We start from the raw sequence: 27,611 nt of genomic DNA on the forward strand, positions 1-27,611 counted from the left end.
TTTATGTTTTAAATTAAGCCTCTAGAGCCCCGGTTCTCAAAGTGGGGGTCTGTGAAGCACAACCAGAGGGTCCGCAATGACATTCAACCTCCATTAAAGCTGTTATAGCTGTTTATTATTACGTTATTAGAGTTATTGACTGAACTGAATTGACTGGGTTATGAATAATGTGAAACTAAATCAATAATAAAAATGCGTAATTTGTTTGGGTTCTGTGGGGAACAAAAAAGTCATAGCTAAAGTGGCTAATATTTAAATAGTTAGATTACAAGACTTTATAAAATAAATCATGCTGTAATCATTTTATTCTTGAAAGAGACTTTTGGAATTAAACATTTGGACCCTAAGCGTAACTCGGAACTTAAAGGAAATACAGGCACAGGAATGAATTTGTAAGAAAACTACAAACTTTATAACTTTGTAAACAAATTAAACATTGCTCACTGTTACAGATTTCTGTGCAAGACATCGGTTCCTGTCATGGCTGCCTCCCAATGTTCTCTGCCAATATCTTCTTACCTGTGGTTCCTCATTTGGGGTCAAAATACAGATTTCTGTAAAAGTGCCTTGTAATAAAGCTCTTAGTCTATTGTTAGAAGAACTTCAACAAACAAGCGCACAAAAAAATTTACTTTAATATCAATTCTGGTTCTATTTTAGTTCCTGAAAATGATTAAGAACATTCGGGGCATTTACACAAAACGTGTTTATTTCATACTGTATTTGTATCATGAACAAAACGAAAGAGAGAAATCAGAAATACTCCACATTATTAGCTTTATAGTCGTACAGAATGCTAGTTTATTAGCTACTAGCTCGTTATATGTAATAAACTGGGAGCCGATGGCGATGTTATTATTAGCATCAATTAACTAAGCATGTTATAATGCTACACTAATGCTACAAAGCTTTTATTTCCTTCACGGGTTTCTCTCTATCCATCCTCTTTCTCTTCTCATACATTACAGACAGTGTCATCTACAGACAGAGCATCTTATATCCTATAAAATAACAATCAGAAATATTAGTGAACAGGAAAATCTGAAATTCAGCTGAAATGAGAGGGAATCTTATCTACATTTTGAATTTGCTCGAAATAACAAGCACACATTAATATAAAGAAATATATAAATAAAGAAATTATTTAACGATAATTAATGATTTTGTTAACATTAAAAGTTTGTCATTTCAATAAAATTTCCATATTATTGTTCATTGAAAAACTGACAAGTTCCCCATCTCTATTAAAACTACACGTGCATTAAGAGTTGTCTGTTATGATTGTGGGCGGAGCTATTTTACGGGCTGAATTTATTTATTTATTCATTTATTTATTTATATATTACAAAAGCCTGAAGTAAACAAACTAGCAAGATGCTATCGTTAACATTACCATTGTGCCACATATAAACTCTTCTTACATAATTAAAGCTGGTTTAACTTAAAACCACTGTTGTGTGCGTATAGTCTGACCCCGCCCACATTTCATTCTGATATATAAAAGAGAAGATGGCGAGTATTGAAATAAATGTGATAGAAATCTCGTACACTGTTGATATATTGCTGCATGAATAGTCCTAGTTGTAATTATCACATTAATCACTGGTTTAATGGAACAAAATGGCTTCCACACTCACTCATTTCTCAGCAGCACAGAATGTAGAATAGCACATGATCCAGCACAGACTGTTGTTATATCGTGCTCTGAATGTTACTAGCGCACACAAAGTAATGACTCCACGAGATACTAAATCGAGGTCAGGAGATCATGATGTGTGTGTTTTGTGGGATGTAGGAGATTTTATATGTTTCTAATCTTTGTGTTAATTCAGTGTGCTCTCCTATAAAGAAAACATGTCCACGGTTTGAAGGATAAGCTGACCAAGCACTCATCTGCTGTACGCTTACAGAGAAACGTTAACTTCATTCATCATTTTAGTCCTAAATAATTCACTCCTCGAGATTAAGATGCGTCTCGTCCAAAGTCGTCTGTAAGAATAAAAACTTTTCATGGACTTTAAAGGGAAGATATTATTATTTAATCAATAGTGTCATAGTTATGTGTTGTATATTGTGTGGTTGAGTGTATTAGGATAAACTTGACATATTGAGGTTACATCAAACTGTCAGACAGCAGCATGTGACTGAGACACGCCTCTGTTTTAGACAAACTCCGCCCCCCAGGTGCGTAACACTCACGTAACTTCTGAATAGTGATTAAGTTTGTAGTTACGTCTGAGCTCTGAATACTGATGTGTGTTTGTCATTACTGATATTTTAGTCTATTTATTATCGCAGGACACCCTCACATCAATACATCATCACAGCCCAAACTCTAATAATCACACACAATAGATCTCTGGTTATACAGCGAGGAAACCCCACACACACACACACACACTCACACACACACACACACACACACACACACACACAGGCAGCAGATGTTCAGATCAGTGATGGTGTGTTTGAGTCGTCCAGAGAGATCAGATTAACGCTGGGCTTCATACACGACTCCGGTGTGTCTGCAAAATCCACAAGTGTTTTCTGAATCCCAGTGTCTTCAGAGACAACACTCTCTCCTAAAACACACACACACACACACACACACACACATAGACACACACACATAGACACACAAACACACACATAGACACACACAAAAACATTTGTATTCATTATTTATTCATTTCTGCTTTATTGATGGCTCGTGTGTGTGTCTGTGTGTGTGTCTATGTGTATGTGTCTATATGTGTGTGTCTATGTGTGTGTCTGTGTGTGTCTATGTGTGTGTGTCTATGTGTGTGTCTGTGTGTGTCTATGTGTGTGTGTGTGTGTGTGTGTCTGTGTGTGTTACCTGTTTCTGAGGAGCAACATGGACACACTCCTCTTCTCTGAGAACCGATCACGTGGACCATCTTTTCATCGTTACACACTCTGTGATCCAGCACCACATAGAACTACACACACACACACACACACACACTGAGTGATTACAAGCATTTTCCCATCTTCCTGCATATACCATATACTGCAGGTCCAGAAATATTGGCACCCTTGGTAAAAAGGCATAAAAAAGGTTATGAAAAATGTGTTAGTTGTTAATTAGTTTAATCTCATTCTGGGAATATGAGAGAAATCTGATGTTTTAATTAAAACAAATTTATTCTAAGGAAATAAAAAACCCATCTATAAGCTGTGTGTCACCTGAAATTTACACCACAGTGAAACAGAAGGTCATGGATGACCGCTTAAGAGTTCCTGAACACTCAGGTGAACTTGAAATATAAATAAATAAAACATAACATAGGAACATTTTATTCATAAGAATTACTGGAGGTAAAAACACACATCACACACGTGCTGTGAAAACATCATTTAAAAAAAGTTCTTTAAATAAATTTACTTAAAAAGGATATATTTCACTCATCCTAAAAGTTTTTAAAGGGTGCCAATAATTACGCACACACAAACAACAATGATTTGAATGTGTGGACTAAGCGTGGCGTAATAATTTATCGAATAGTCATTATTTATTAGTATTTTTATTCACTAAAAATGTGACTCTAAATTATATAAACCCAAAAAGAAATAATTTTAATTTTATTTAATCGCTAAGTATTTTTATATAATGTAATTCTTTCTTTCTTTCTCATCTTTTTATCCTTTCATTTGCTCATTCAGTCATTTATTTATTCATTATTTTCCATCCCTATATATTTTCTTCTGTTCATCACTTTTCTTTTTGTCCATAACTTTTTCAACTGAGAGTTTTTGAGGGTTTTTAAAACATTAAAAAAAATCTATCTTTATTTCCTCCCATCGTTTTGTAAGTTGAGTATTTCTTTCAGAAAATCACATCTAGAGTTATTATAAACTGTTATTTGTGAAGATTAGATGTTAATGTAGAGCTTCTTAATCTTTCCATCAGTGGTGTGGCAGCGCTGACGTTACTCCTGTCACTGTCTCAAAACTCATCATTTATTTAATAATTAATCGTAAACGATGTCATTATCTCAGTACAGCAGTTTCTCCTCAGCGTAGGACGCGTATCTGCTTCCTTCAGTGTCAGAATATTATTTCAGATATGAATTAAATATATTATTAAAAACGTTATTAAAATGTTCTTCCTGCTGTGAATATTCCTCAGTTTTACCTGCGGGCTGATGGACGGTGTTTCAGTGACGCTCTCCTCACACACACTCGTCTCACTGACCACGTCCACTGCAGCTCGCGCTCCTGAACACCTCCTGCACCTGACACACACACACACACACTATTATAATAATAATAATAATAATAATAATAATAATAATGTCTATTCTTTCTCTAATTTATATTCCAGCTTTCTTTCTTTCTTTTTTGTTCTTTCTTTCTTTCTTTCTTTCTGTCCCTTTTGTGTATGAAAATGCTGTTCGACCCAGCTAGACCACACACACACACACACACACATGCACACACACAAATCTGTTCCAAAATTTCAAAAGAAAATATTTTGCTGGAAGTGATGGAGGGACGGGTTTTTTATAATAATAATAATAATAATAATAATAATAATAATAATAATAATAAGACTTCTTTTTTCATTCTTTCTTTCTTTCTTTCGCTCGTTCATTCGTTCGTTCTTTCGTTCTCTTATATGTGTGAAAACGCATTTCTACACACCAGCGCTCAGCCACACACACACACACACACACACACACACACACACACATGCACACACATGCATACACAAGTGGCTTTATTACTCTCTTGTAGACTGAGTTATGATAAGCGTGACTCGTCTGTTCACCTGAGGCTGATGATAATGGGCTTTAGAATAAAGCAGAGTTCCATGCAGAACACGTCACGCATTAGCTAACCTTGTGTGTGCGTGTGTGTGTGTGTGTGTGTGATGGACATAGATAAAAAAATGACAAAAAATGCTACAAGCAGCCAAGTGCGAAAAGCAATTTAAGACAGAAAAATGGCGAGGTGTGTCACGTTTAAACGCGGCTTTACACCAACGGCCTCCATTTTGGCTCCATCCTGATGCGTAATTGCTGCAGTACACACTAAACCAAGCGTGTAATTGAAAGCGTGCCGCTGTTCCGCTGAGTCTAAACACACGCATAAATACACGCCAAGAGAATCACACACACACACACACACACACACACACACACACACTGAACCCTGGTGTAGAGCTCAGTCTCATCAGCACGGAAAAAACCTTCAGCTCTTACAGTGACATTTATTCTAAAATAGATACAAAACAATCTGTTTTCTTTTAACTAAATTTATACCACAGCACTGCTGAACTCTGGATTCTGATTGGTCGGAAAGTTTTGATTAATTTTCTATAACAGCAGCTCTCACAGTAGCGCAGTTCATATTAATGCACTCGTTCTAATACGTTATCGTTTCTATAGCAACAGCTCATTCACAGGGAACTTGTATGGCAGACGTGCCACATAAACGGATTTAAAAACGTGTGTAATCACTTATAACAATTATGGAAGGAGTCTCCAGTGTCAGCGCTTTGTAACAGTCAGAGGTAAAGCTGTAACTGTAAGTTTTCCCACATCTTCAGGACAGAGGAGTTTACGCTTCTTTGCGGTTTCTCGCTAACATGCGGAACAAGCTGTGATTTTAATTTGTCTTATTAACTTGAAGAGAGAGAATAAAGAGACGCTGGTGAGGGAACGAGTGTTTATAGCTGCTATAACGTACGTGAGAACAGGAACTAACTTGTTTTATGAACATTAACTATAAATGGATAAAAGGCGTGAAATGTTGTACTTGAGGAAATAAAATTTATTGCTAGTAAACTGATGTTGTATAAGAGGAATAAAACACTTTGCAACATGCTATTATAGGAAAATAATCAACTTGCTGATTCTTTCTTTCTTTTCTCCTTTTCCTTTCGTTTCTACTTTTTAACTTTAGCAGCTACTTTTCAGTTGATCCTATTTTTTAAATTTTTAGGATGTTATCAAGTTGAAACAAGGTGAAAGTTCTGTACGAGTGAACAGAAGGTTTAGAGTTTAGATCCCTTGAGCAGTAGGACCCTGAACCCCCTCCTGTGGTACTTGCAGTACATGTAGCAGTACCTCTAGCAGTACCTCTGGCAGTACCTGTGGTACCTGTAGCAGTACCTCTGGCAGTACCTGTGGTACCTGTAGCAGTACCTGCAGCAGTATCTGTAGCAGTACTTCTAGCAGTGGTACCTGTAGCAGTACCTGTAGCAGTACCTGCAGCAGTATCTGCAGCAGTATCTGTAGCAGTACCTGTAGCAGTACTTCTAGCAGTGGTACCTGTAGCAGTACCTCTAGCAGTACCTCTGGAAGTACCTGTGGTACCTGTAGCAGTACCTGTAGCAGTACTTCTAGCAGTACCTGTGGTATCTGTAGCAGTATCTGTACCAGTACCTGTGGTATCTGTAGCAGTACCTGTACCAGTACCTGTGGTATCTGTAGCAGTACCTGTGGTACCTGTAGCAGTACCTGTAGCAGTACCTGTAGCAGTAGGTGATGCTGGCTGTGATGGACAGCAGCAGGAGGAGTAAAGTGATGCACACAGCGATGGCGGTGTTTCTCCTCTTCTCCTGTTCGGCCTGCTGCAGATCCCACCACTCCAAATCACTGTACTGACAACGCTCCCCCATATAACCTGCAACACAGCTACACACACACACACACACACCCACACACACATATACACACACACACACACACACACACACACACACAGTCCATCATAACAGCTCTATTATTTCTTTTTTTTTAAAGCAACACTGCCATCTGCTGCTCATTACTGGTATTACACACACACACACACACACACACACACACACACACACACACACACACACACACTCTCTCTTTACTGTTTGTTATATTTAAATGGTTTGAGTATTTGTGTGTGGGACACGTACTTGCAGGCGTAAGTCTCCATCTCGGGAAAGTAGAAACACACAGCGTTGTGGAGACAGTAGGAGTCGTGTGTGGATGGACAGATCTCCACCACGTCCCCACGCTGCCACGGCGTCGTCACGTCCAGCGGAGTCGCTGAGCTCGGCCTGGAGGGGGCGCCACTACGCTCCACTGTGTAGTCAACAAATCTGATTTAAATATCCACTCTGCATGAGGTCATTATTAATACAGACTTTATAAAATCAAATACAAAGAAGAACAATTAAAATATTGCAAAAATAAAACTTTGCCTGGTTATGATTAAAATAGCCATCAGCCAATCAGTGATCTGCACTATGTCTAGCTCCGCCCACATGTCCCTGACTGTATCTGTGTAGAAAGTGTAACTAAATTCAGTCGGGTACGTACAAGTCCTGATCACTTAGCAATGGAAATAATGACAAAATGTGGAATCGGTGAGCAGATCAACTGGTATAAGAAAGTAGTGTTCTTCTGTGAGTGTTATATCTGTGAGTGTTGTATCTGTGAGTGTTGTATCCGTGTGTGTTGTATCCGCGAGTGTTGTATCCGCGAGTGTTGTATCTGTGTTGTATCTGCGAGTGTAGTATCCGTGAGTGTTGTATCCGCGAGTGTAGTATCCGTGAGTGTAGTATCCGTGAGTGTTGTATCCGCGAGTGTAGTATCCGTGAGTGTTGTATCCGTGAGTGTTGTATCTGTGAGTGTTGTATCCGTGAGTGTTGTATCCGCGAGTGTTGTATCCGTGAGTGTTGTATCTGTGAGTGTTGTATCTGTGAGTGTAGTATCCGTGAGTGTAGTATCCGTGAGTGTTGTATCCGTGAGTGTTGTATCTGCGAGTGTTGTATCTGTGAGTGTTGTATCTGCGAGTGTTGTATCTGTGAGTGTAGTATCCGTGAGTGTTGTATCTGTGAGTGTTGTATCTGTGTTGTATCTGCGAGTGTAGTATCCGTGAGTGTTGTATCCGCGAGTGTAGTATCCGTGAGTGTTGTATCCGCGAGTGTAGTATCCGTGAGTGTTGTATCCGTGAGTGTTGTATCTGTGAGTGTTGTATCCGTGAGTGTTGTATCCGCGAGTGTTGTATCCGCGAGTGTTGTATCTGTGAGTGTTGTATCTGTGAGTGTTGTATCTGTGAGTGTTGTATCTGCGAGTGTTGTATCCGCGAGTGTTGTATACGTGAGTGTTGTATCTGCGAGTGTTGTATCCGTGAGTGTTGTATCTGTGAGTGTTGTATCTGTGAGTGTTGTATCCGTGAGTGTTGTATCTGTGAGTGTTGTATCCGTGAGTGTTGTGTCTGCGAGTGTTGTATCTGCGAGTGTTGTATCTGTGAGTGTTGTATCCGTGAGTGTTGTATCCGTGAGTGTTGTATCCGCGAGTGTTGTATCCGCGAGTGTTGTATCTGCGAGTGTTGTATCTGTGAGTGTTGTATCTGCGAGTGTTGTATCTGTGAGTGTTGTATCTGCGAGTGTTGTATCCGTGAGTGTTGTATCTGCGAGTGTTGTATCCGTGAGTGTTGTATCTGCGAGTGTTGTATCTGCGAGTGTTGTATCCGTGAGTGTTGTATCTGTGAGTGTTGTATCTGTGAGTGTTGTATCCGTGAGTGTTGTATCTGCGAGTGTTGTATCTGTGAGTGTTGTATCTGCGAGTGTTGTATCCGTGAGTGTTGTATCTGCGAGTGTTGTATCCGTGAGTGTATCTGCGGATGTGGACGCTCATATAGGAGTCTTTCAGGGGTGCTTTCATACTTCCATGTAACCTGACTGTATACACTAGGGGGCAGTGTCACACAAACCGAACCGAATTTACAGGAAACGGAAAAAAAAACTCTCCAAAAACCCGAAAACAAAAGGTTACAGATTTCACTGTAGGTACGATGAACAGAAGACAGCACTGACATTAGAAGAAGGAAATCCCGATCGATTTGAAAAAGTTTCGGAAGTATTTTTAATCATAAGACTCTGGAAGATGGGAATTACTGGATGCAATAAGAGTAATTTTATTGTTTTACGCTTCTTCTTTTAATTATTTTTTCTTTAAACCTGGGCCAATGTTAATGAAACCCTTGATAAAACATACGGAAACCAGGTGACTCCATGTCATCAGAAAGTCTCTTAAAGTTACACACTCTCTTCTCCACCAATCAGCATTCACATCAATGATGCATCAACGTCAGTGCGTCTCTCTGCGCCACGCTTACCCATAATCCCCCTCTCTGCATTGCGATGTAAATATACAAACACTGACCCAGCCGTAAAGTCGTCTATAAGCAGCGTTCAGTGAGAGTTAGAGTGTGTGGTGTTAAGTAGATTTTACCGCTGCAGCTGAATCCCGTTCCTGTGTATCCAAATCTACACCTGCACTCGTATCCACCCGGAGTGTTCACACACACGGCGTTCCCATCACAGCTGTGCAGCTCCAAACGGCACTCATCCACATCTGTACACACACACACACACACACACACACCACACACACACACACATACGCATGTCAGAGAAAACCAACACAGTTCACTACCAGGACCAACCTCTAGTGTGTGTGTGTGTGTGTGTGTGTGTGTGTGTGTTCTCGCACCGATGCAGTGGTGTCCGTCTCTGTTAAACCCCACTCCACACTGACAGAAATATCCACCTGGTGTATTCACACACTCCGACTGAGGGCTGGTGCACTCCGCCAAACCTGTCACACACTCATCAATATCTACACACACACACACACACACACACACACACCATCAGTAAAGCAGAAATTAATAAATAATAAATACACAATCAACCATCCTCAGTACACCAGGCTCTTCATACAGACAGATCAATTATTCAATAATGAATAATTATGAATAAATCGTGAATAATTAATTAACAATAACATGTATTGCTTCTTCTCTATTACACAATATGCACACTTATATAATAGTTATTTATATACTATTTACACGCCCACTATATATAGATAAAGAGGATAACAGATGACTAACACACACACACACACACACACACACTCTCTTACCCATACACAACTGTCCGTCTCCGGTGAAGCCGCTCAGACAGCGACACGCTGAACCTCCGTCCTCCAGCACACACTGCGCGTTCACATCACAGCTCAGAGAGAAACACTCGTCCTGATCTATACAATAAACACACACACACACACACACACACACACACTTTGTGTTAGTTAAAAACACATTAAAACTCAGTAACTACAGTAGACTTGGAGAGTCTTTTGTTGGACGTAAGCCAGTTTTCATCCTCAGTGGTCAGACATTCACCTGATTCACAGAAAAATATTAATAATGAGGCATGAAACAAGGCCGTGGTAGTGCACACTATATGGCCAAAAGTATGTGCACCCTGACCATCACACCCATATGTGGTTCTTCACCAAACTGTTACCACAAAGTCTGAAAAACACAGTTGTATAGAACGTCTCTGTGTGCTGTAGCTTTACAGTTTCCCTTCACTGGAACTAAGAGACTCAAACCTGTTCCAGCATGACAATGCCCCTGTGCACAAAGCGAGCTCCATGAAGACATGGTGTGTGAAGGTTGGAGTGGAAGAACTCGAGTGTCCTGCACAGAGCCCTGACCTCAACCCCACTGAACACCTTTGGGATGAACTGGAACACCGACTGAACCCCAGACCTCCTCGACATCCCAACATCAGCGCCTGACCTCACTAATGCTCTTGTAGCTGAATGAACACAAATCCCCACAGCCACGCTCCAACATCTAGTGGAAAGCTTCCCAGAAGAGTGGAGCTCATTATAACAGCAAACACAGGGGGAGTAAATCTGGAAAGTGTGATGGTCAGGGGTGCACAAACTTTTGTGTGTATGAAGCTTTGTACCTGACACCATCTTCTCAGTGAAGGGTTCTCGTTCAGAGGACAGAGACAGAGGGGAGCTCTCATCGTTTAGGGATTTATTCTTCAGTCGGTCACTCCATTCTCCATCACCTGACCCTGTGATAGAACACACACACACACACACACACACTAATCTATAACTATTCTATCATACACAGGTAATAATGCATTATGGCTACTTTCACTGGTCGTTTATGACGCTACAGATGTCCTAGTACTAGTGCATAAGTCTAAAACTATAGTGCTGTGTGTGATTTGAGACACAGCCGTCACTATAGTGACCTGTAGATGATGAAGAAGAGGTAGAGGAGGAAGACGAGGATGAGGTATCTACAGGAAGACAGGTTTTGCCATCAGCTGACAGGACGTGCTGTGAGTGACAGGAGCAATAAGCCAATCCGAGTCTGCTCTCACACAGCTGAGAACACCCCCCGTTTCCATGGAGACAAAGGTCCGCCCCTGGGAGAAAAACACAACATGGCATACCAATGAATATCTGCCTCTCTCTCTCTCTCTCTCTCTCTCTCTCTCAATAGAAAGACGTTTGTGTATGTGTGTGTGTGTGTGTGTGTGTGTGTGTATGTATGTATACCTGGTTTAACGAGAGGATGCACTATAACGAGTGAAGCCGGTTGGACAGAATCCACACTGAGCCGTTCCGCATCACTTCCTGTTCTTTTATCCAGACGATAAATGTGATTATCTTCCCAGTTAGTGAACCACAGAGTGTCTTCAAACACCGCCACGTCGAACGGACGACCTACACACACACACACACACACACACTTGTCACAATTAGGAAGTTAACTGCTGTATATCTTGAATATCTTATTCTTATGGTTATTAACCTGTCACATGATTTAAACTTCAATATCTCAAAAGCAAGTTTATAAATAATATCAATTAATCTGACCGTTATTTATTATTATAATGAAGATTTTAATAAAAATGTTTTTTGAGCTGAATGTTCAGAAATTAAAAAGCTCTATATTTCCAAAAAATTGTCAAAATATAACTGTGCACATTTACATAATGAGCTTAATATTTAAATAGTTTATTATATGATTATGTTCATACATTTAATCTGTACTGAGTAATAATCTGTAATCGGGTCTGAGGAAGGTTTTCTCCTGCAACAGGTGTGAGAAGCCTGGTTCTAGAGTACTGTACTGGTTCTGAGAACTGCTGAAAAAAAAGCAGTGTGAGGATCTATAGCTAAGTGTGTGTGTGTGTGTGTGTGTTAGAGAAGCCTCACCTACTTGCTCGCGTGTGAGTGTGTGTCGGTGTGAGCCGTCCAGTCTCGCTGACTCGATGCGTCCAGCTCCGATGTCGCTCCAGTACAGCGTGTGTGTGCTGTGATCCACGGTGATGCCGCAGGGAGAGACGAGTCCTGAACCGATCAGCACCGCGCGGTCCTTTCCATCCAGACCTGCCTTCCAAACCGCCACGGGGAAACCCACATCCGTCCAGAATATCATCCTACACACACACACACACACACACACACACACACACACCTAAGTCATTTATTGAGGACTGGCGCTTTGAATCTAATGTAGGTAATAATGGAAGTTTCTCCGAGATATCCAAATATTTTTCAGAAAAATTGTTGCACAGCTTTCAGTTCCGAGGACTTGTGTGCATGTGTGTGTGTGTGTGCATGTGTGAGTGTGTGTGTGTGAATGTCTCACTGAGCTTGAGGGTGAACCGTCACGTCTCTTGGCTGCAGGAGTTTGTCGTGAATCAGCACCGTACTGTCCAGACCGTTCAGTCGGCTACGAGACACTGAGGACACCCTGAAACACAGAGTAGTAAATGATTACAGGTGTGTGAGGTGTGTGTGAGGTGTGTGTGAGGTGTGTGAGGTGTGTGTGAGGTGTGTGAGGTGAGTGAGGTGTGTGTGAGGTGTGTGTGAGGTGTGTGAACGCTCCTTCAGCGTAGCTGTGTTTACCCTCTGTCTGTCCAGTAGAGTTTGCGGTTGATCCAGTCCACAGCGATTCCCTCAGGAGAGACGAGATCAATGATCAGCACTTCTGTCTCACCTCCATCTACAGACACGCTCTCAATCTGTCTACGCTCAGTGTCGGCAAAATACACCTGAAACACACACACACACACACACACACACACATACACACACAGTTAAGTCCAAATATAAGGGTCTAGTAACACTAGGGTTGTGCGATATGACAAAAAATATTATATCCTGATATTTCAATTATACAGTAATATGATACACAATATGTCTCACGATATACAGGTTTCCTAACAAGCTGCCAGTGAAACAGTAGTGTTGCATTTAAAAATAAACCTTTAACATTTTATTTTGATGACTCTTTTATTTATTGACTAAAAACAACACCGAAAAGGAGGAAATCTTATTAAAAATCTGTCATTTTTTTAAAAAAACATTTTACAATTTTAAATATTCAAACAGTAAATCTCGAATCAGCTGATTGAAATTTAAAAATAAAAAAAGTTATAAAATTATATCATGATCTCAGAAAAGTGTATTGTGAAATATTTTATTATCATATCATCCAGCCCTGTTAAAATCAGTCTCTAGTGAATCCTGAAAGTCAAGGATAATCCTCCAGTTCTCAATAGAATTTCAATTTTTTTTTTAAATTGTAGTTTAGTATTTATTTCATTGTGATATTAAACTATGTTTATCTTTTTAGAGCTGATTTCCTGTCTCATATTCCATCCATTGTCTGATACGTCTGTGTTTGTTGAGCCAAATTTCCCATGTGAACAATAAAGAGCGTTCTCTCTCCTGTTCTTCTGCTCTAACGTAACGAAAGTGCCTAAAAATCACTGTGTATGTGTTACGTGTTATCTTTCCTACTGCCTATAGTCAGTAAGAGCACACCATTACACAAATATTCAAGAATTATGATGATAATTCTATAATGGAGATTATAAATATGACAAAATAATATATGAGTGTTTTATTTACAATGCAGGAAAATCACGGTGAAAGACGTGATGCTGTAGTTGCAGGTCTCAGCCACCAGATGGAACCAGAGGCACACATGACTGCGTGGTGATGCGAGTCCCTTACGTTAGAGTGTGTGTGTGTGTGTGTGTGTGTGTGTGTGTGTGTGTGTAAATGTATTTAGCCCCTTGTGAGGACCAAAAAGAAACATAGGTCCTCACAATGATAGGAACATGTCACATGTCCTTATAGTCACCTGGTCCTCACAAAAATAATAGTGTTTTTAAAGCTTTTATTTGAAAATATGAAATAAAGAAAATATTTCTTCTGGTTTGTGAGTTTAAGCTTAGAATTAGGGTTAGGTTTAGGTGTAGCACAGTGTTAATTAACCACAGTAATAATCATGTTAGTGGAAGGTCCTCACAATGATGAGACAGTGTCAAATGTCTTCACAATCATCTGGTCCTTGTAAAATACAGAATATTTACTAATTTTATTAGTAAAAAAAATGTTTCCTACTAGTTACTGAGGGTAAATTAGCTACAGTAATAATTATATCATGTATCATGTCCTATATTATGTCCTCACAATGATAGGACAGTGTCAAATGTCCTCATAATCACCTGGTCCTCATAAAAATACAGAGATTTTCATTTTTATTTGTTTTAGATTGCTTTTTTATTACTGAGATTCAGATTACGTTTAGGGGTGTTAAGGTTAGGTGGAGATTCGCATTAATTAGATAATAACTATGTCAATAGAAGATCCTCAGAAATGTAAAGTGTGTGTGTGTGTGTGTGTGTGTGTGTGTGTTATACTCTGTTCTGCACAGGGTCGTAATCCACAGCCATGATGGAGCGTTTAGATTCACTCAACAGACTCCTGCTCTCTGATCCGTCCACATTCACACTCCTCACGTCCACCATGTTAGCAAAGAGCATCAACGCTGGAGGACCTGAGAGGGAACGAAAGACAGAAAGACAGAAAGACAGAGAGAAAGAAAGACAGAAAGAAAGACAGAGCATGCTCAGAAGTTTATTCCATAATTAATATTAATTTATTTAATATGCCGTTCTATTAAAAAGTCATTAGGCACAAAGGAATCAACTACTAACCTTTATTAAGAAATCCAGATCTTATGAATATGCAAATTATATGAAATTTAATTTTATATTATGAAATATCAGGGTCTAGTTTAGTCTGTATTTACAGTTTAAAGTTTAGAATAGTACTATATTATTTTTGCACCACAAACGTTTATCTTTCCTCAACTATTCAGCCTTCAGACTTTGAGAGGCGGGGCTTAATATACTGTAAGAAATCCAGATTTTATGAATATGCAGATTAGGTACACCCCTTACCCTACACGCCTACCTGATAAACTAATGTTGCATGTCCTGTATTTGCATATTTGAGTCTGACTGGCTATTGCATTTTATGATGCGCTAACATGGACAAATTTAACATGTAGACAGAAAGTAAGTTGCTAGGCAACAAGGTAAACTAGATTGTAAGTTGCAAGGCAACAAGGAAAGGTTGGTTGTACTGCATATTGCTAGGCAGCATAGAAAAGTTAGCTGTACGTTGCTAAGAAACTAGGAAAATTAGGTTGTAAGTTGCTAGGCAACAAGCAACAGTAGGTTGTATCTTGCCAGGCAACATGGAAAAGTAGGCTGTATGTTGCTAAGGAACTAGGAAAATTAGGTTGTAAGTTGCTAGGCAACAAGGAAATGGAGGTTGTAGGTTGCTAGACAGTAAGGAAAAGTTGGCTGTAAGCTGCTACGCATCTAGGACAATTAGGTTGTAAGTTGCTAGGCAACTAGGACAATTATGTTGTAGGTTGCTAGGCAACTAGGAAAATTAGGTTGTAGGTTGCTAGTCAACTAGGAAAGTTAGATGCCAAGCTAGCTATTTCACATGTTTCTGACAGGGTTATGGTGCAGCGTCTCAATATTGGCTGATATTTTCTCTGTCTCTGTCTGAAATCTCACAGGGCTGACCGCGTGTGTGTGTGTGTGCGTGTGTGTGTGTGTGTGTGTGTGTGTATGTGGTCTTGCCTGGGGCTTTGCATTGTTTGCCATCTGGCTGTAGTTGGTATCCAGGTTGGCACTCACACTCCCACCTCCCGGGCGACAACGTCACACACACCTGACTACAGCCACCTCGATCCACAGACACACACCCTGAGATGAAGAGAGACAGGGATTCAGTCAGCACACACACACACACACACACACACACACACACACACGCACACACACACACACCTGTGCAGGAACGTCCGTCAGGTTCTAGGGAGGATCCAAGTGGACACACACACACGTCGCCCTCTAGTGTGTGTGTGCAGGCGTGTTCACAGAGTGTACCATTCTCCACACATGGCTTCATTTCTACACACACACACACACACACACACACACACGCACACACACACACACACACACACATTGCATTACATTTCACTGTTTTAATACAATGTATACAATATACAACATATATATGGCATAACAATTTAAAACTTCAGTGTATAGTGTGTGTGTGTGTGTGTGTGTGTGTGTTATAATAACAGTCTCACCTCTGCAGGTTCTGTGGTCAGGCAGAAGAACGTATCCTTCAGGGCAGGTGCAGAAATAAGAACCCGGAACGTTCTCGCACCCCAGAGAGCAGCCGTGATTCCACAAAGCACACTCGTTTACATCTGAAACACGTCCCACATTCGCAACGTAGAGTTTAAAAAGTCCCACAAATATTGCTATAATAATGATTAAATAAAAATATTTCAATAATAAAAAAATGACTGAATACAATTACTACAACAAAATAAAAAAAAAACATATTCATGTATACAATATGATACAACTAAAATAACTACAACTACAATTAAATATGTATTATTATTATTATTATTATTATTATTATTATTATTATTGTGCTTGGACCCCAATGATCACTGCTTGTATCTGTAATAATAATATAGATACGAGCAGCGATATTCGGGGTCCAAGCACTGCATTGCATCTTTGTAATTGCATGAACATTGGTGTTTACATCATGTTAGAGTTACAAAAAAAATATATGAGATTTAAATTTATAAATTCACCTGAGAGCAGTTCATCTCCTCAGACTCTGAATTCTCAGACAGAAAGATAATCTATACCTCCAAACCCCAAAATATGTTCTGGGAAATCTACTGCATCTACTGTATAACGAAGATCTGGAATTGATTATACACCACCTTCACAGGAGTCGCCGTGTTTGCTGAGCGTGAAGCCGGGTTTGCACTTACAGTGACCACTAGAGCTGGAACACACATTCACACACTCATCTGTCTCACACACTACACACACACACACATGACTTTTTAATACAAAACACTCTTCATCACACCCACACACACACATCTCTACCAGGAAGCGCAGTGTGTAAAGTGAGTTAGTGTGTAAACGTGTGACAGTTTAGAGCACAGAATTGTAATAAAATTTCATTTTAGTGAAGGTTCTTATCAAAACACATCAAAAATACTGTCTTCTGTTTCAGGTATTATGAGTTTCAGACTGTTTTATATGTTATTTAATGTTTTTTTTTTTTTTTAAATTAATTACAGCTCTGAGCAGTGGAGACATTCTTAAATGAAATGTAACACATTTGACTATTTTCTTTATTATTATTTTTTTAAAATAATATTTTACCAGAAAGAACAGAGTGATGAAACTGACTCAAGAGTGTTTAACGAAACAATTAATAACCAAACGAACTCTTTTTTCCCAAAAGCCCTGCCAAAGGTTGGTTGGTAAAGGTGATCTAAATGGTGATGATGTAAGAATAAAAGTGAGACGTTTTTGTCACTAACCCGGAGTGAACGCAGCACGGGTTTCCACCACAGGCTGATTCATCGGATGGATCACTGTAACATCGACAGGAACGCTCGGCAGCTTTTTGGAGTTGACTTTCTCGGGAGGTTCTCCCGTGTGCCTGTTAACTCTCATTACGCTCTGTGACGCAGAGTCCGTTATGTACACGTGATCCGAGAAGAGCGACATCTTCGGGGACTTCGTTCTGCTGGATGTCAACAAGAGAGCTAGCATTTAGAGTCAAAAAGTCTGAGGGTGCGTTCGAGTGGAATTTGTGATTTCAGGTTTTCCACAGGAAAATTATGAGAAGGATGTTGCTAGGCAACTGGGCAGATTAGCAATTACAGATTAGCGCATGACTGAGCCAAATGATTTAGCTAGCTAGCTAAATATCTCTTAAATCTTTTAAAAGATATGAGATGAAGACATATGGACAGTGAAGACAAGATGGCAACATTAACATTTCTCTCAGATGTGTTGGTAAATTACTAAGAAAAGTTTTAGCATGGATAAAATTACACTGTAAATATGCTTAGCCTCAAACGCTAACTCAACTTGAAATGTTAACACTGCGTCACTTTTGAACTCCGTCAGAAAATTTCATCATGATCTCGACACACGTGGTCTATTCATGTGGAGTTTACCCGTGAACACAAGGACACATGAAAGTACTTGTTGAAACATTTCTGTTTTTATTACATTTATTAATTTATTGTAAATTTATCCAATTAAAATACTTTCAATAATGTATTTTTTAGAATTAATCCAATCTTGATCAATTAAATCCTTTAAAAGATTTAATTACTGGTTTTAGTCCAAACTTCAGTGAACTTGGACTCCTCTTTTATTTATGACATACAAAAATAAATTTTAAAATTTAATGACATTATTTAAAAAAAAAATAAATAATAATTTAAATTTTACAATAATCACAGCTTTCATTATATGCGTTTTCTCACGATGATGAACTCTATATAACTGACTCATTCATATAAAGTATTTCTGGACTTTCTGGAAAATTTATAGTTTTTTTCTTTATCATAATCAAGATATTGGTAATGCTTTTTTAAAGAATGAATACAGAGACTTTAAAAATATTTAATTACTGGTTTTATTTACAGGTTTTAATTTTTAAATTGGCCTTTTATCTTATTAAACATAATATATCTAATAAATCTAATACTGTATAGTAATATAACATCATAAAAAAATATATATATATATATATATTGGTCATAATAAAGCTGTATCTCTCAGATACTATACCTGATTAGCTAAAATTATGTGCAGAATAATTAAAAAAAATATATGTATTTTTTGTTTTGGTAACTACGTGAACAGTTCTTGTGATTGGACTCAGACATTTTGACCTGAATATATGATCTGATTAAATGATTAGCTTCAGTACTTGAGTCTCACCTTAATCTCTGGTTGATGATGTTAACGACGTTGCCGTTGTAATCGCAGGAGCCGAGAGCGCTGAGTTCGTTCACACCGTGCTGAATCCAGAACAGCTTCCTCTCCACAGCATCACCGGCCAAACACAGCAATCTGTCTGGGACTTTCAGCACCGTGGTGATCAGAGCTCCCGTCAGATCCGAGCGCTGGATACTGGACATCACGCCGGCCGACAGCCAGAACACATATCTATAATAATAATAATAATAATCACAAACGTTTACTTACTGATTATTAGTGCAGGTAATTTAGTTGAATTTCTAACACAAGATCAACACTCCATCGTTCTCCACCAACAGGAATTCAGTACAGTGTGTTCTTACTGGCTGAGAGAAATACACATTATAACACATTTGGTTAAACAAACAAATTAATGAATTAATACGTTTATAGAAAAAATAAAAATACAAGGTAAACAACAATTAGGAAGATAGATGACAAAACTTTTTTAATTTCAGCTAAAATAAATTCATCAGAGATCATTCACTACATCCAAGACCCGTAAAATGTATTATTGTTTAACTATTTATTTATGAACTGTTTTTAAATTCATCATTCTGTTAATTCTTTTCATATAAATCCCACACTATTTCTCATAATTACTTAATTTAAAATTACGTTAATTATTATGACATTAGTATTATATTGTCCTTTCACCTAATTATATAGTGTATAATGATATTAATTTTTATAATTATGAGCGAACACAAGGTTAAAATTATGTTTAACTCCATACACAGTAACTGACCTAGAACAATATTATGTTTTAAAAAAAAAATCTACTATTTTCTTTAAAATAAGATAAACATTGTTTGAAATGTCACGTACACTGGATTTCTGAATAAAACACACAACAATAAAAACATTTTTTCAGGTAAATCATATAGCTAATATCAGCATATACTTAATTACGAACGTAGAGAGAAAAGATTTCACTCAATGCCCATGCTCATAATGCATTATAGCTGCATTTATAATTACTTATAAGCAAGTATTACTGTTCTATAAATATATTTATAAAGACAAGTCAAGACCTGTACTTCATTATTATAAAAGTTATAGATATATTTATATTATTGTTATAATTACTTATGTGATGTACTTGCTTTCTCAATGCCCATGCTCATAATGCTCATAATGCATTATACACTGATTTATAAGCATTAATTACAAAGTCTTATGGTTCCACGAATGTATTTATAAAGACGCTGCATCATAATACAGTCATGGACCCATAGGACTGACTAATTAATGCTTATAAATCAGTGTATAATGCATTATGAGCATAGGCTTTGAGAAAGCAAGTGCATCACTTATAAGCAATTATAACAACAATGACTTATAATATAACAATAACTGTTATTATAATGAAGTATAGGTCTTGATGTGTCTTTATAAACGTATCTACAGAACATTAATACTTGTTTATAAATAATTATAAATGGGGCTATAATGCATTATAATCATGAGCTTCATAGAAAGTGTTACCTAAACCTCTTGTCGTAGATGATACGAAAAAAAAAAAACAATAATTTTACTGACATCATCCGTTTTTTTCTGACCAAATCCGCTTGAACACACACCACATCGTAATCATCACCTCCGAGCTCGTATGGACGAACTTCTGAGGAGGACGGGAAGCAGCATAAGATCCAAAGAATCCAAATTATGGAATCTGTGATGGCTTTTTCTTTAGCCAGAGTGCTAGCTAACCGCTAACCCAAAGTGTTTGTCGTTTTGGTTAGCAAGTGACGAGCAGCACGTTGATAGATATCTGCGAGCAGAAGAAGCCTCGGTCTGTGTGAGACAGGAAGATTTTACACCTACGTGACAGCCATGTCTGGAAAAACGGGACCGTCTGAAGCTCCAGCGCTCACTATCATGCTAGCATGCTAACAGGGTTCTTAGCCGTTTGCTCATCAGGAGGTTTAGTCATCCGCCATCTTTAACCAGAAACCATTAAACAAATAGCACACATGTTGTTGTGAGGTTGTTGTGAGTATTTGCACTTTTTACCTTTTGTTTGACTAGCTCGATATGCTAACTCACATGTGCCTTTTTTTTTTTTTTAACCACATCTGGATGTTTTTGTATCTCAGTTCAACAAGTTCTGTAAAAATAGTGTTTAGTTTTTAATCATGTTAAAAAGCCAAGCTAAAGCAGTACAACGGTTTTTAGCCACACTAGTTTTTATTGTGGAGATTTATGCTAACATTTTCACCTTCACAGAATGACTAGCGGGATATGCTAACACCTGCTGCTGTGTAACTTTTATTTATTTATTTTTTTAAACCACAGATAATGTTTGTTTTTGTAATTCAGTACAATGAAAGTAATTTTTATTTTTTGTCACTTTTTTTTGTACTAACTCATATCTAAAATGTAGTTTTTCTCACAGTAGGCATGTAAAAAATATATTATATTAAGGCGCAATTTCATTTTATATTTTAAAATTACTAACATTTTTTAAACTCTGTGCAACACCAAGCTTGTAAAATAAATCATCTGAATCAAAATACCAAGTTGAAAACGCACTTTGGTCTTAAAAAAGTACAAAAGCATAAGCTACAGTGTAATTATTTTTTTTTCACTAGTTATTCTTATTTTTATTTTATTTATTTTTATTTTTTATTTATTTTTTTGCACTAAGGCCAAGCATGCATGGTGAATGTACTATATCTTCTATTAAGGAATGTTGTGTTTATATCATACACTCATGTTCAATTTAACAGAGAGACCGAAACAGCATCATGTGACACTCAGGGACCAATCACAGATTGAGAAAGTTTTCTGAAGTATTTCTGGTTTCCTCCATCAACAACCCTGACGAGTCTTCTGCATTTTCAGGGGTTAAAATCACTTGTTCAGTGATTCAGTGAGGATGGAAGACCAACCCTCTGATAAATAATAATAATAATAATAAATAATTTTTGTTCTGAAATCGTGGCCAAGGCCTCGGACTCTTTCTCAGTTTTTTTTTTTTGTCTTCTGCCATCTAGGATTCGGTTTTTTAAGGTTTAAACAAACTCAGTGGTATTTGCATTGACCTTTTGGCTCTCACTGTTTGACAAGCTGGATATGCAAACACACGTGAGCGTGTGGTTTTCACTTTTGTACACAAACTGTGGGATATGAAGGGACTAATCCCCTGTGCGTTGTGCTGTTAGAGTAAAATAATCAGTGACATTGTGGTGTAATAGAGCAGAGTTTACCACCAAGTGCTACATTCCTCTTTTACCACAGAAAATTATCAACGATTATATATTTTTTACATTTCCTTAATGTTTAATTCATTAAAGAATGACACATAATACTTTTTATCCATTTGTAGTTACATCTATTGTTGTGGAACTTCTGTTCGTTCCTGTTCTGACTTACATTATAGCAGCTAGAAACAGTCTTTCCCTCACAAGCCTCTCTTTTATCACTTAAAAACGCAGCTTGTTACGCGTGTTACCGAGAAACCGCAAAGAAGCGTAAACTCCTCTGAAAAGTTACAAAGCGCTGACACTGGAGACTCCTTCCAAAAATGTTAAATAAACACCTCCTAAAAGAAAAAATTAACATATAAATGACTTCCTGGAGCTTTCGCCATAGAAGTCCCTGTGAATGATCTGTTGCTATAGAAACAATAAAGCATTAATTATTAATTAGAAACCTGTGATTTGATGCTGCACTACATTCAGGGCTGCTGTTAGAGAAAATTAATCAACAGCATTCAGCAGAGCTGTGGTATAAAATAAGTAAAGGACTGGAAACTGGATTTGGATTTTTTTTACCCTGCATTTGGATCGATAATCACGCTGCTCGGCTGAGTCAGGTCTCTCAGGACGGTTTTTACGTTGTGTCCGTCTGGATCTGCTCTCCGGATCGTCCCTGTTTTCCTGCTGCTCCAGTACACCGAGTTTTCTCTCCAGTCCACAGCCAGGCCTGAGATTCCTTTCCCCAGTGACAGAAGTTTCTAGAAAGATGTGACAAATTCTCTCAGGAGCCGAATAACGATAAATAAATCCTAGTTTCTAAAGCTGCACTTTACACAAAAGCTGCATTCATATATTTACAAATAATATAATGAACCTAGTGATCTTCTCTATTATGTATAAATTGGACATTTTATGTTGTAATGAAGTTAAAACGAAGATCAGTTCATCTCATTAATGATCAGTTTAAACAATTTTGATGTAAATTATGAGCCACAAATTCCTCTCTGAAGCTTGAGGCTCCAGAAGAATCAAGCAAATTTTTTATTATGTTTTTGGGGATTAACACTTTAATTCCATCTTGTTACTCTCCGGGTCGACATCTGCATACTGCGACAAAACAATTTGCGAGACAGTAAAAGATGCAGGTTTATAAGCAGAGTAAACATTCACAAACATTCACATCTTTTCTGGCAAGGAATCAAACACAATCCACCACATTTGCACAAATTCCTAATGAACTCGTAGCTATGTTATATAACTAGAGTTTTAAAATCACCTGAGCGTGTGTCCCGTCCAAGTCGACCCGACTCAGGACGCCTGTGTGTGTGTCGACCCAATACACTCTCCCTTCCCTGTAGTGGAAGTCCATCAGGACGGCGTTTCCCACGCCAGACGCCAGCCTTTTTCGCCCGCCGCCGTCCAGGTTGATCCGGAGAATGACGTTTCTGAGGCCAACGAGCAGATACGGCTCGGGATCTTTACACAACACCACGTCAGTGTTACTTCATTAATAATGCTTACACTTACTTACATTAACACTAACTTTAACATACGTTACATCAAATCCCATAAAAATAAGCAGGACATTTGCAAAAGACATCATTACAAATCTAACTATTATTTCTAATTATTGTGTTAATAAAAGGTGTCTAATATTTAATATTATTAAGATCTGTTCTGTCTTCTGATCCTGAGGTCTAAAAGCTTCTAGTCTTCTCATATTGAGGTCTAAAAGCTTACACTATTCTCATCCAAGGTCTTCAAGCTTCTATTCTTCTCATGCTGAGGTCTAAAATCTTCTAGTCTTCTCATCCTGAGCTCTACAAGCTTCTAGTCTTCTCATCCTGAAGTTTAAAAGCTTCTAGTCTTCTCATATTGAGGTCTAAAAGCTTACACCATTCTCATCCAAGGTCTTCAAGCTTCTACTCTTCTCATGCTGAGGTCTACAAGCTTCTAGTCTTTTCATCCTGAGATCTAAAAGCTTCTAGTCTTCTCATATTGAGGTCTAAAAGCTTCCACTGTTCTCATTATGAGGTCTACAAGCTTCTAGTCTTTTCATCCTGAGGTCTAAAAGCTTCTAGTCTTCTCATCCTGAGGTCTAAAAGCTTCTAGTCTTCTCATCCTGAGGTCTAAAATCTTCTAGTCTTCTCATCCTGAGCTCTACAAGCTTCTAGTCTTCTCATCCTGAAGTTTAAAAGCTTCTAGTCTTCTCATATTGAGGTCTAAAAGCTTACACCATTCTCATCCAAGGTCTTCAAGCTTCTACTCTTCTCATGCTGAGGTCTACAAGCTTCTAGTCTTTTCATCCTGAGATCTAAAAGCTTCTAGTCTTCTCATATTGAGGTCTAAAAGCTTCCACTGTTCTCATTATGAGGTCTACAAGCTTCTAGTCTTTTCATCCTGAGGTCTAAAAGCTTCTAGTCTTCTCATCCTGAGGTCTAAAAGCTTCTAGTCTTCTCATCCTGAGGCCTACAGTCTTGGACTTCACCAATAATCCACCAAAATTCAGGAACAGCTTTGTGTTGAAAGACAAAAGGACTGTCAGTACACAAAAGGCTTTGTTATGTTGGTGATAGAGATTTTGTGACACAGTCTTTTTCCTGAAAAAGCATTCGCACTGAATCATTGTTGCTCAGTGACACGCTGCTCCTCGCTGGAATGGGCTGAAGTTCACAGCCGCGCTGATTCCTGAGGAAGAAAAGCCGCTGTTTCCTGAGCAACCCGTGTGATAATGGAAGCTTTCTGGGCTGAACTGAGGGTCAGTGCGGCGTTGCCAAGCTGGAGCGAGAGAACCGAGAACACGCAGAACAACGCAGAACAACGCAGAACAACGCAGAAGGCCACAGCGGTTAACACGCTTCAGAAAGAACCTTTCATCTATCTATCTATCTATCTATCTATCTATCTATCTATCTGTCTGTCTGTTTGCATCTCTGTCTATCTTTCTTTTTTACCCATCTATATCTCAAACCAATTCTATGCACCTCTCATTGTTTGTTTGTTTGTTTGTCTGTTTGTTTGTTTCTTTCTTTCTCTCTTTCAATATCTAATCCTAAATCTATCTGTCTGTTTGCATATCTGTCTGTGTTTCTTTTTACTCATCTATATCTCAAACCAAATCTATCTATCCACCTCTCATTGTCTCTTTCTTTCTTTCTTTTATCTTTCTTTCGATATCTAATCCTAAATCTGATGTAAATGTTGATGTTCCTTACAGATTACTGACAGTTTTTGTTTCCATCGTCATTCTTCCTGTAGGACACTAATTGTTGTCGTGTCAGTGTTGAACTCCATTTCCCAGAACACACTGCAGCCTACAAACATGGCTGCCATGGACTACACTTCCCATCTCACCTACTCATAGTTACGTTCACTGATCATGCACACCTGTCCCCAATCACACCTGCCACTTTATAAAACACTCTCAAACACACACTCATAGCAAAGTATTACAAAGTGTATTACTGCTTGACTTAGTGAGCCTTTTGTTTTTGTTCTTGCTGCTCTGGTTAGTGAGTTGATTTGTTTCCGGTTTCATGAGTTTGGATTTTGCTCTGTTTGTTGTTTATGTCAATAATTAATTAGTAATCAGTCAACATATCTGAGGTAAATGTTGATATTCCTGACAGATTTGTCACTATGCCTACAAAACCCTTAAAAATTCTAGCCCCAATATTAGCTTATCATTGCATAACAGTGACTTGACATTGCCTACAGCTATGCGCTAACTAGCCTAATTATTAGCATCAGTATTAGCTTATGCTATTTATTTAAATCATTTGCATACCTACAGGAATACACACTGCTCTTATAGTGCTCACATTTAACTTTGTAGACATTTTTTCCGATAGGTTACTAGTCGTGTAGCAACGTAGACATTCCTCAACATGCCAGAACACGTGCTATTTCCATTATCGCCATGCTAAGTGTAATTAGCGTAGTTTTAGTCATACGAAGTGATTTCTTAATAATCTACCAACACGTTTTAGGAAAATGTCAATGTTCTCTATAGTTTTATGTGATTTTTATTGTCACTGTGCCTTCACCTATTTGTATAAAAGACTTAATAGCTACGAGATAGCAAGCTAATAGTGTGCATTTCCAGGTTGCCTAGCAACAGTGTTCTCCACAACTTGACGTACTTGAAAAGCAAGCATGCGGTGTGTTTACTTTCTCATGTGTAAAGTACGAAGTCATTTTCTGTGATGTTATTTAATATAAATTTGGTTTTTATCGAACATTATAGGACTTTATCGCTTTATTTTTTCGGGTTCTGTTCCAAAAATGAAGCTTTATGCGTTTTTGTTGGTTTACGTAACCAGTTTTTTTCAGGAACTTTTACAGTTTTGTTATATTTTGTATGTTTCTGTGTCTGAGTATCCAAAATATTCACTTCACAGTCTTTAAATAAATAAATAAATGTTTTTGGATTATTTGAATAATACTGTAAATCTGTCCCTACATTTTGGTCCAAAAAAAAGTTTTTCATCAATTATTAAATTTAATACACAATTTTAGACAATCAATACTTATTCTTGAAAAATACCAAATTTAAACCAGAAATATTTTAATTGTCAACTCTTACTGTAATGACTAGCAGCTGATTTTCAGTCATTCTGTTTGAATAAATTCAGTTTAATTTTATTTGTAAAGACATAAAGCAGTTTAACAGAATTCCAGATGTAGATTTAGATCCCAGAGGCGACATGAGGGAGAAACCTTAAGAGGAACCGGAGCAGTCGGACTTCTATTAGTCGAAGTTTTGACCAAAATCTTGTTCATTTTTTATGAATGATTAACCAGAAGACTGAGGCGTAGATCTTACTCACCCATACAGCTCCAGTTCCCTGCCGTCCAGCATGATGTGGGTGAATCAGAGCAGCCGATCTCCACCCAGAAAATCAGGTGCAAAATGGCCGCTAATCTCCCCAAAAACATAATCCTGCTTCGGCGTTTACGCGCCTCTGAGATCATTCGTCCCCTGGGAACAAACGCCAGGCATGACCTCCACACATGTCTGCTCCACAAGGGTCAGGAGAGTGTGAAAGGGAGAGGGGACACAGGACAAGTCTATAGTGACCTAACAGAGAATTTACATTTTACATCCCTGAACTGGAGAGAATAGTGAGAAAATGCCACAGCATTCAGGACAAAACCTCTACACACTCGACACCACGCTCTCACTCTCTCCACTCGCTCGCTTCTGTGTGTCCTCGAGCTGTTTTGGAAGCAAAGTATGAAATTCCTGACAGCCCCGTGGTGAATGTGACACATGCCGAGGTTCGTCTGCGCTCTGTGTTTTGATATCTAGCGCATGCTCTTTTTCTTCAGTGTTAAACTCCAAACCTGTGTTCAGAATGTATAAA

At 38.3% G+C, this 27,611-nt stretch overlaps 1 protein-coding gene across 3 annotated transcripts; it reads right to left on the bottom strand.

The window, feature by feature from the left end:
• Positions 1-432: 432 nt before the first annotated feature.
• Positions 433-27,589, bottom strand: egf (epidermal growth factor). Of its 3 annotated transcripts, none has more exons than XM_053235809.1 (24): positions 27,075-27,589; positions 23,522-23,721; positions 22,822-23,003; positions 19,004-19,231; positions 17,584-17,792; positions 16,969-17,070; positions 16,309-16,431; positions 16,001-16,123; positions 15,791-15,916; positions 14,552-14,688; positions 12,747-12,892; positions 12,487-12,591; positions 12,051-12,274; positions 11,388-11,555; positions 11,078-11,254; positions 10,778-10,891; positions 9,939-10,055; positions 9,504-9,629; positions 9,243-9,365; positions 6,917-7,085; positions 6,486-6,662; positions 4,157-4,256; positions 2,858-2,960; positions 433-2,582 (listed from the first exon to the last, which is right to left on the bottom strand). In XM_053235809.1, the coding sequence occupies exons 1-24, from the start codon at positions 27,217-27,219 to the stop codon at positions 2,449-2,451; spliced, it is 3,558 nt and encodes a 1,185-aa protein (XP_053091784.1). In that variant the 5' UTR covers positions 27,220-27,589; the 3' UTR covers positions 433-2,448. The 3 variants fall into 3 exon arrangements, with proteins under 3 accessions (XP_053091784.1, XP_053091785.1, XP_053091786.1); XM_053235810.1 differs by having other exon boundaries at positions 17,584-17,789; positions 27,075-27,588; XM_053235811.1 differs by having other exon boundaries at positions 435-2,582; positions 6,498-6,662; positions 27,075-27,587.
• Positions 27,590-27,611: the final 22 nt, after the last annotated feature.

The sequence above is a fragment of the Pangasianodon hypophthalmus genome, chromosome 7, assembly GCF_027358585.1.
Source record: "Pangasianodon hypophthalmus isolate fPanHyp1 chromosome 7, fPanHyp1.pri, whole genome shotgun sequence".
Lineage (NCBI taxonomy): Eukaryota > Metazoa > Chordata > Actinopteri > Siluriformes > Pangasiidae > Pangasianodon > Pangasianodon hypophthalmus.

What these genes read in the sequence shown, in the direction of transcription:
- egf (XM_053235809.1), bottom strand. Translation starts at nt 27,219, where the DNA reads ATGATCTCAGAGGCGCGTAAACGCCGAAGCAGGATTATGTTTTTGGGG. An exon ending in CCGTGCTGCGTTCACTCCGG is followed by an intron (nt 17,071 to 17,583) that starts GTTAGTGACAAA and finishes GTGTGTGTGTAG; the next exon opens with TGTGTGAGACAGATGAGTGT. An exon ending in ACACGGCGACTCCTGTGAAG is followed by an intron (nt 16,432 to 16,968) that starts GTGGTGTATAAT and finishes GACGTGTTTCAG; the next exon opens with ATGTAAACGAGTGTGCTTTG.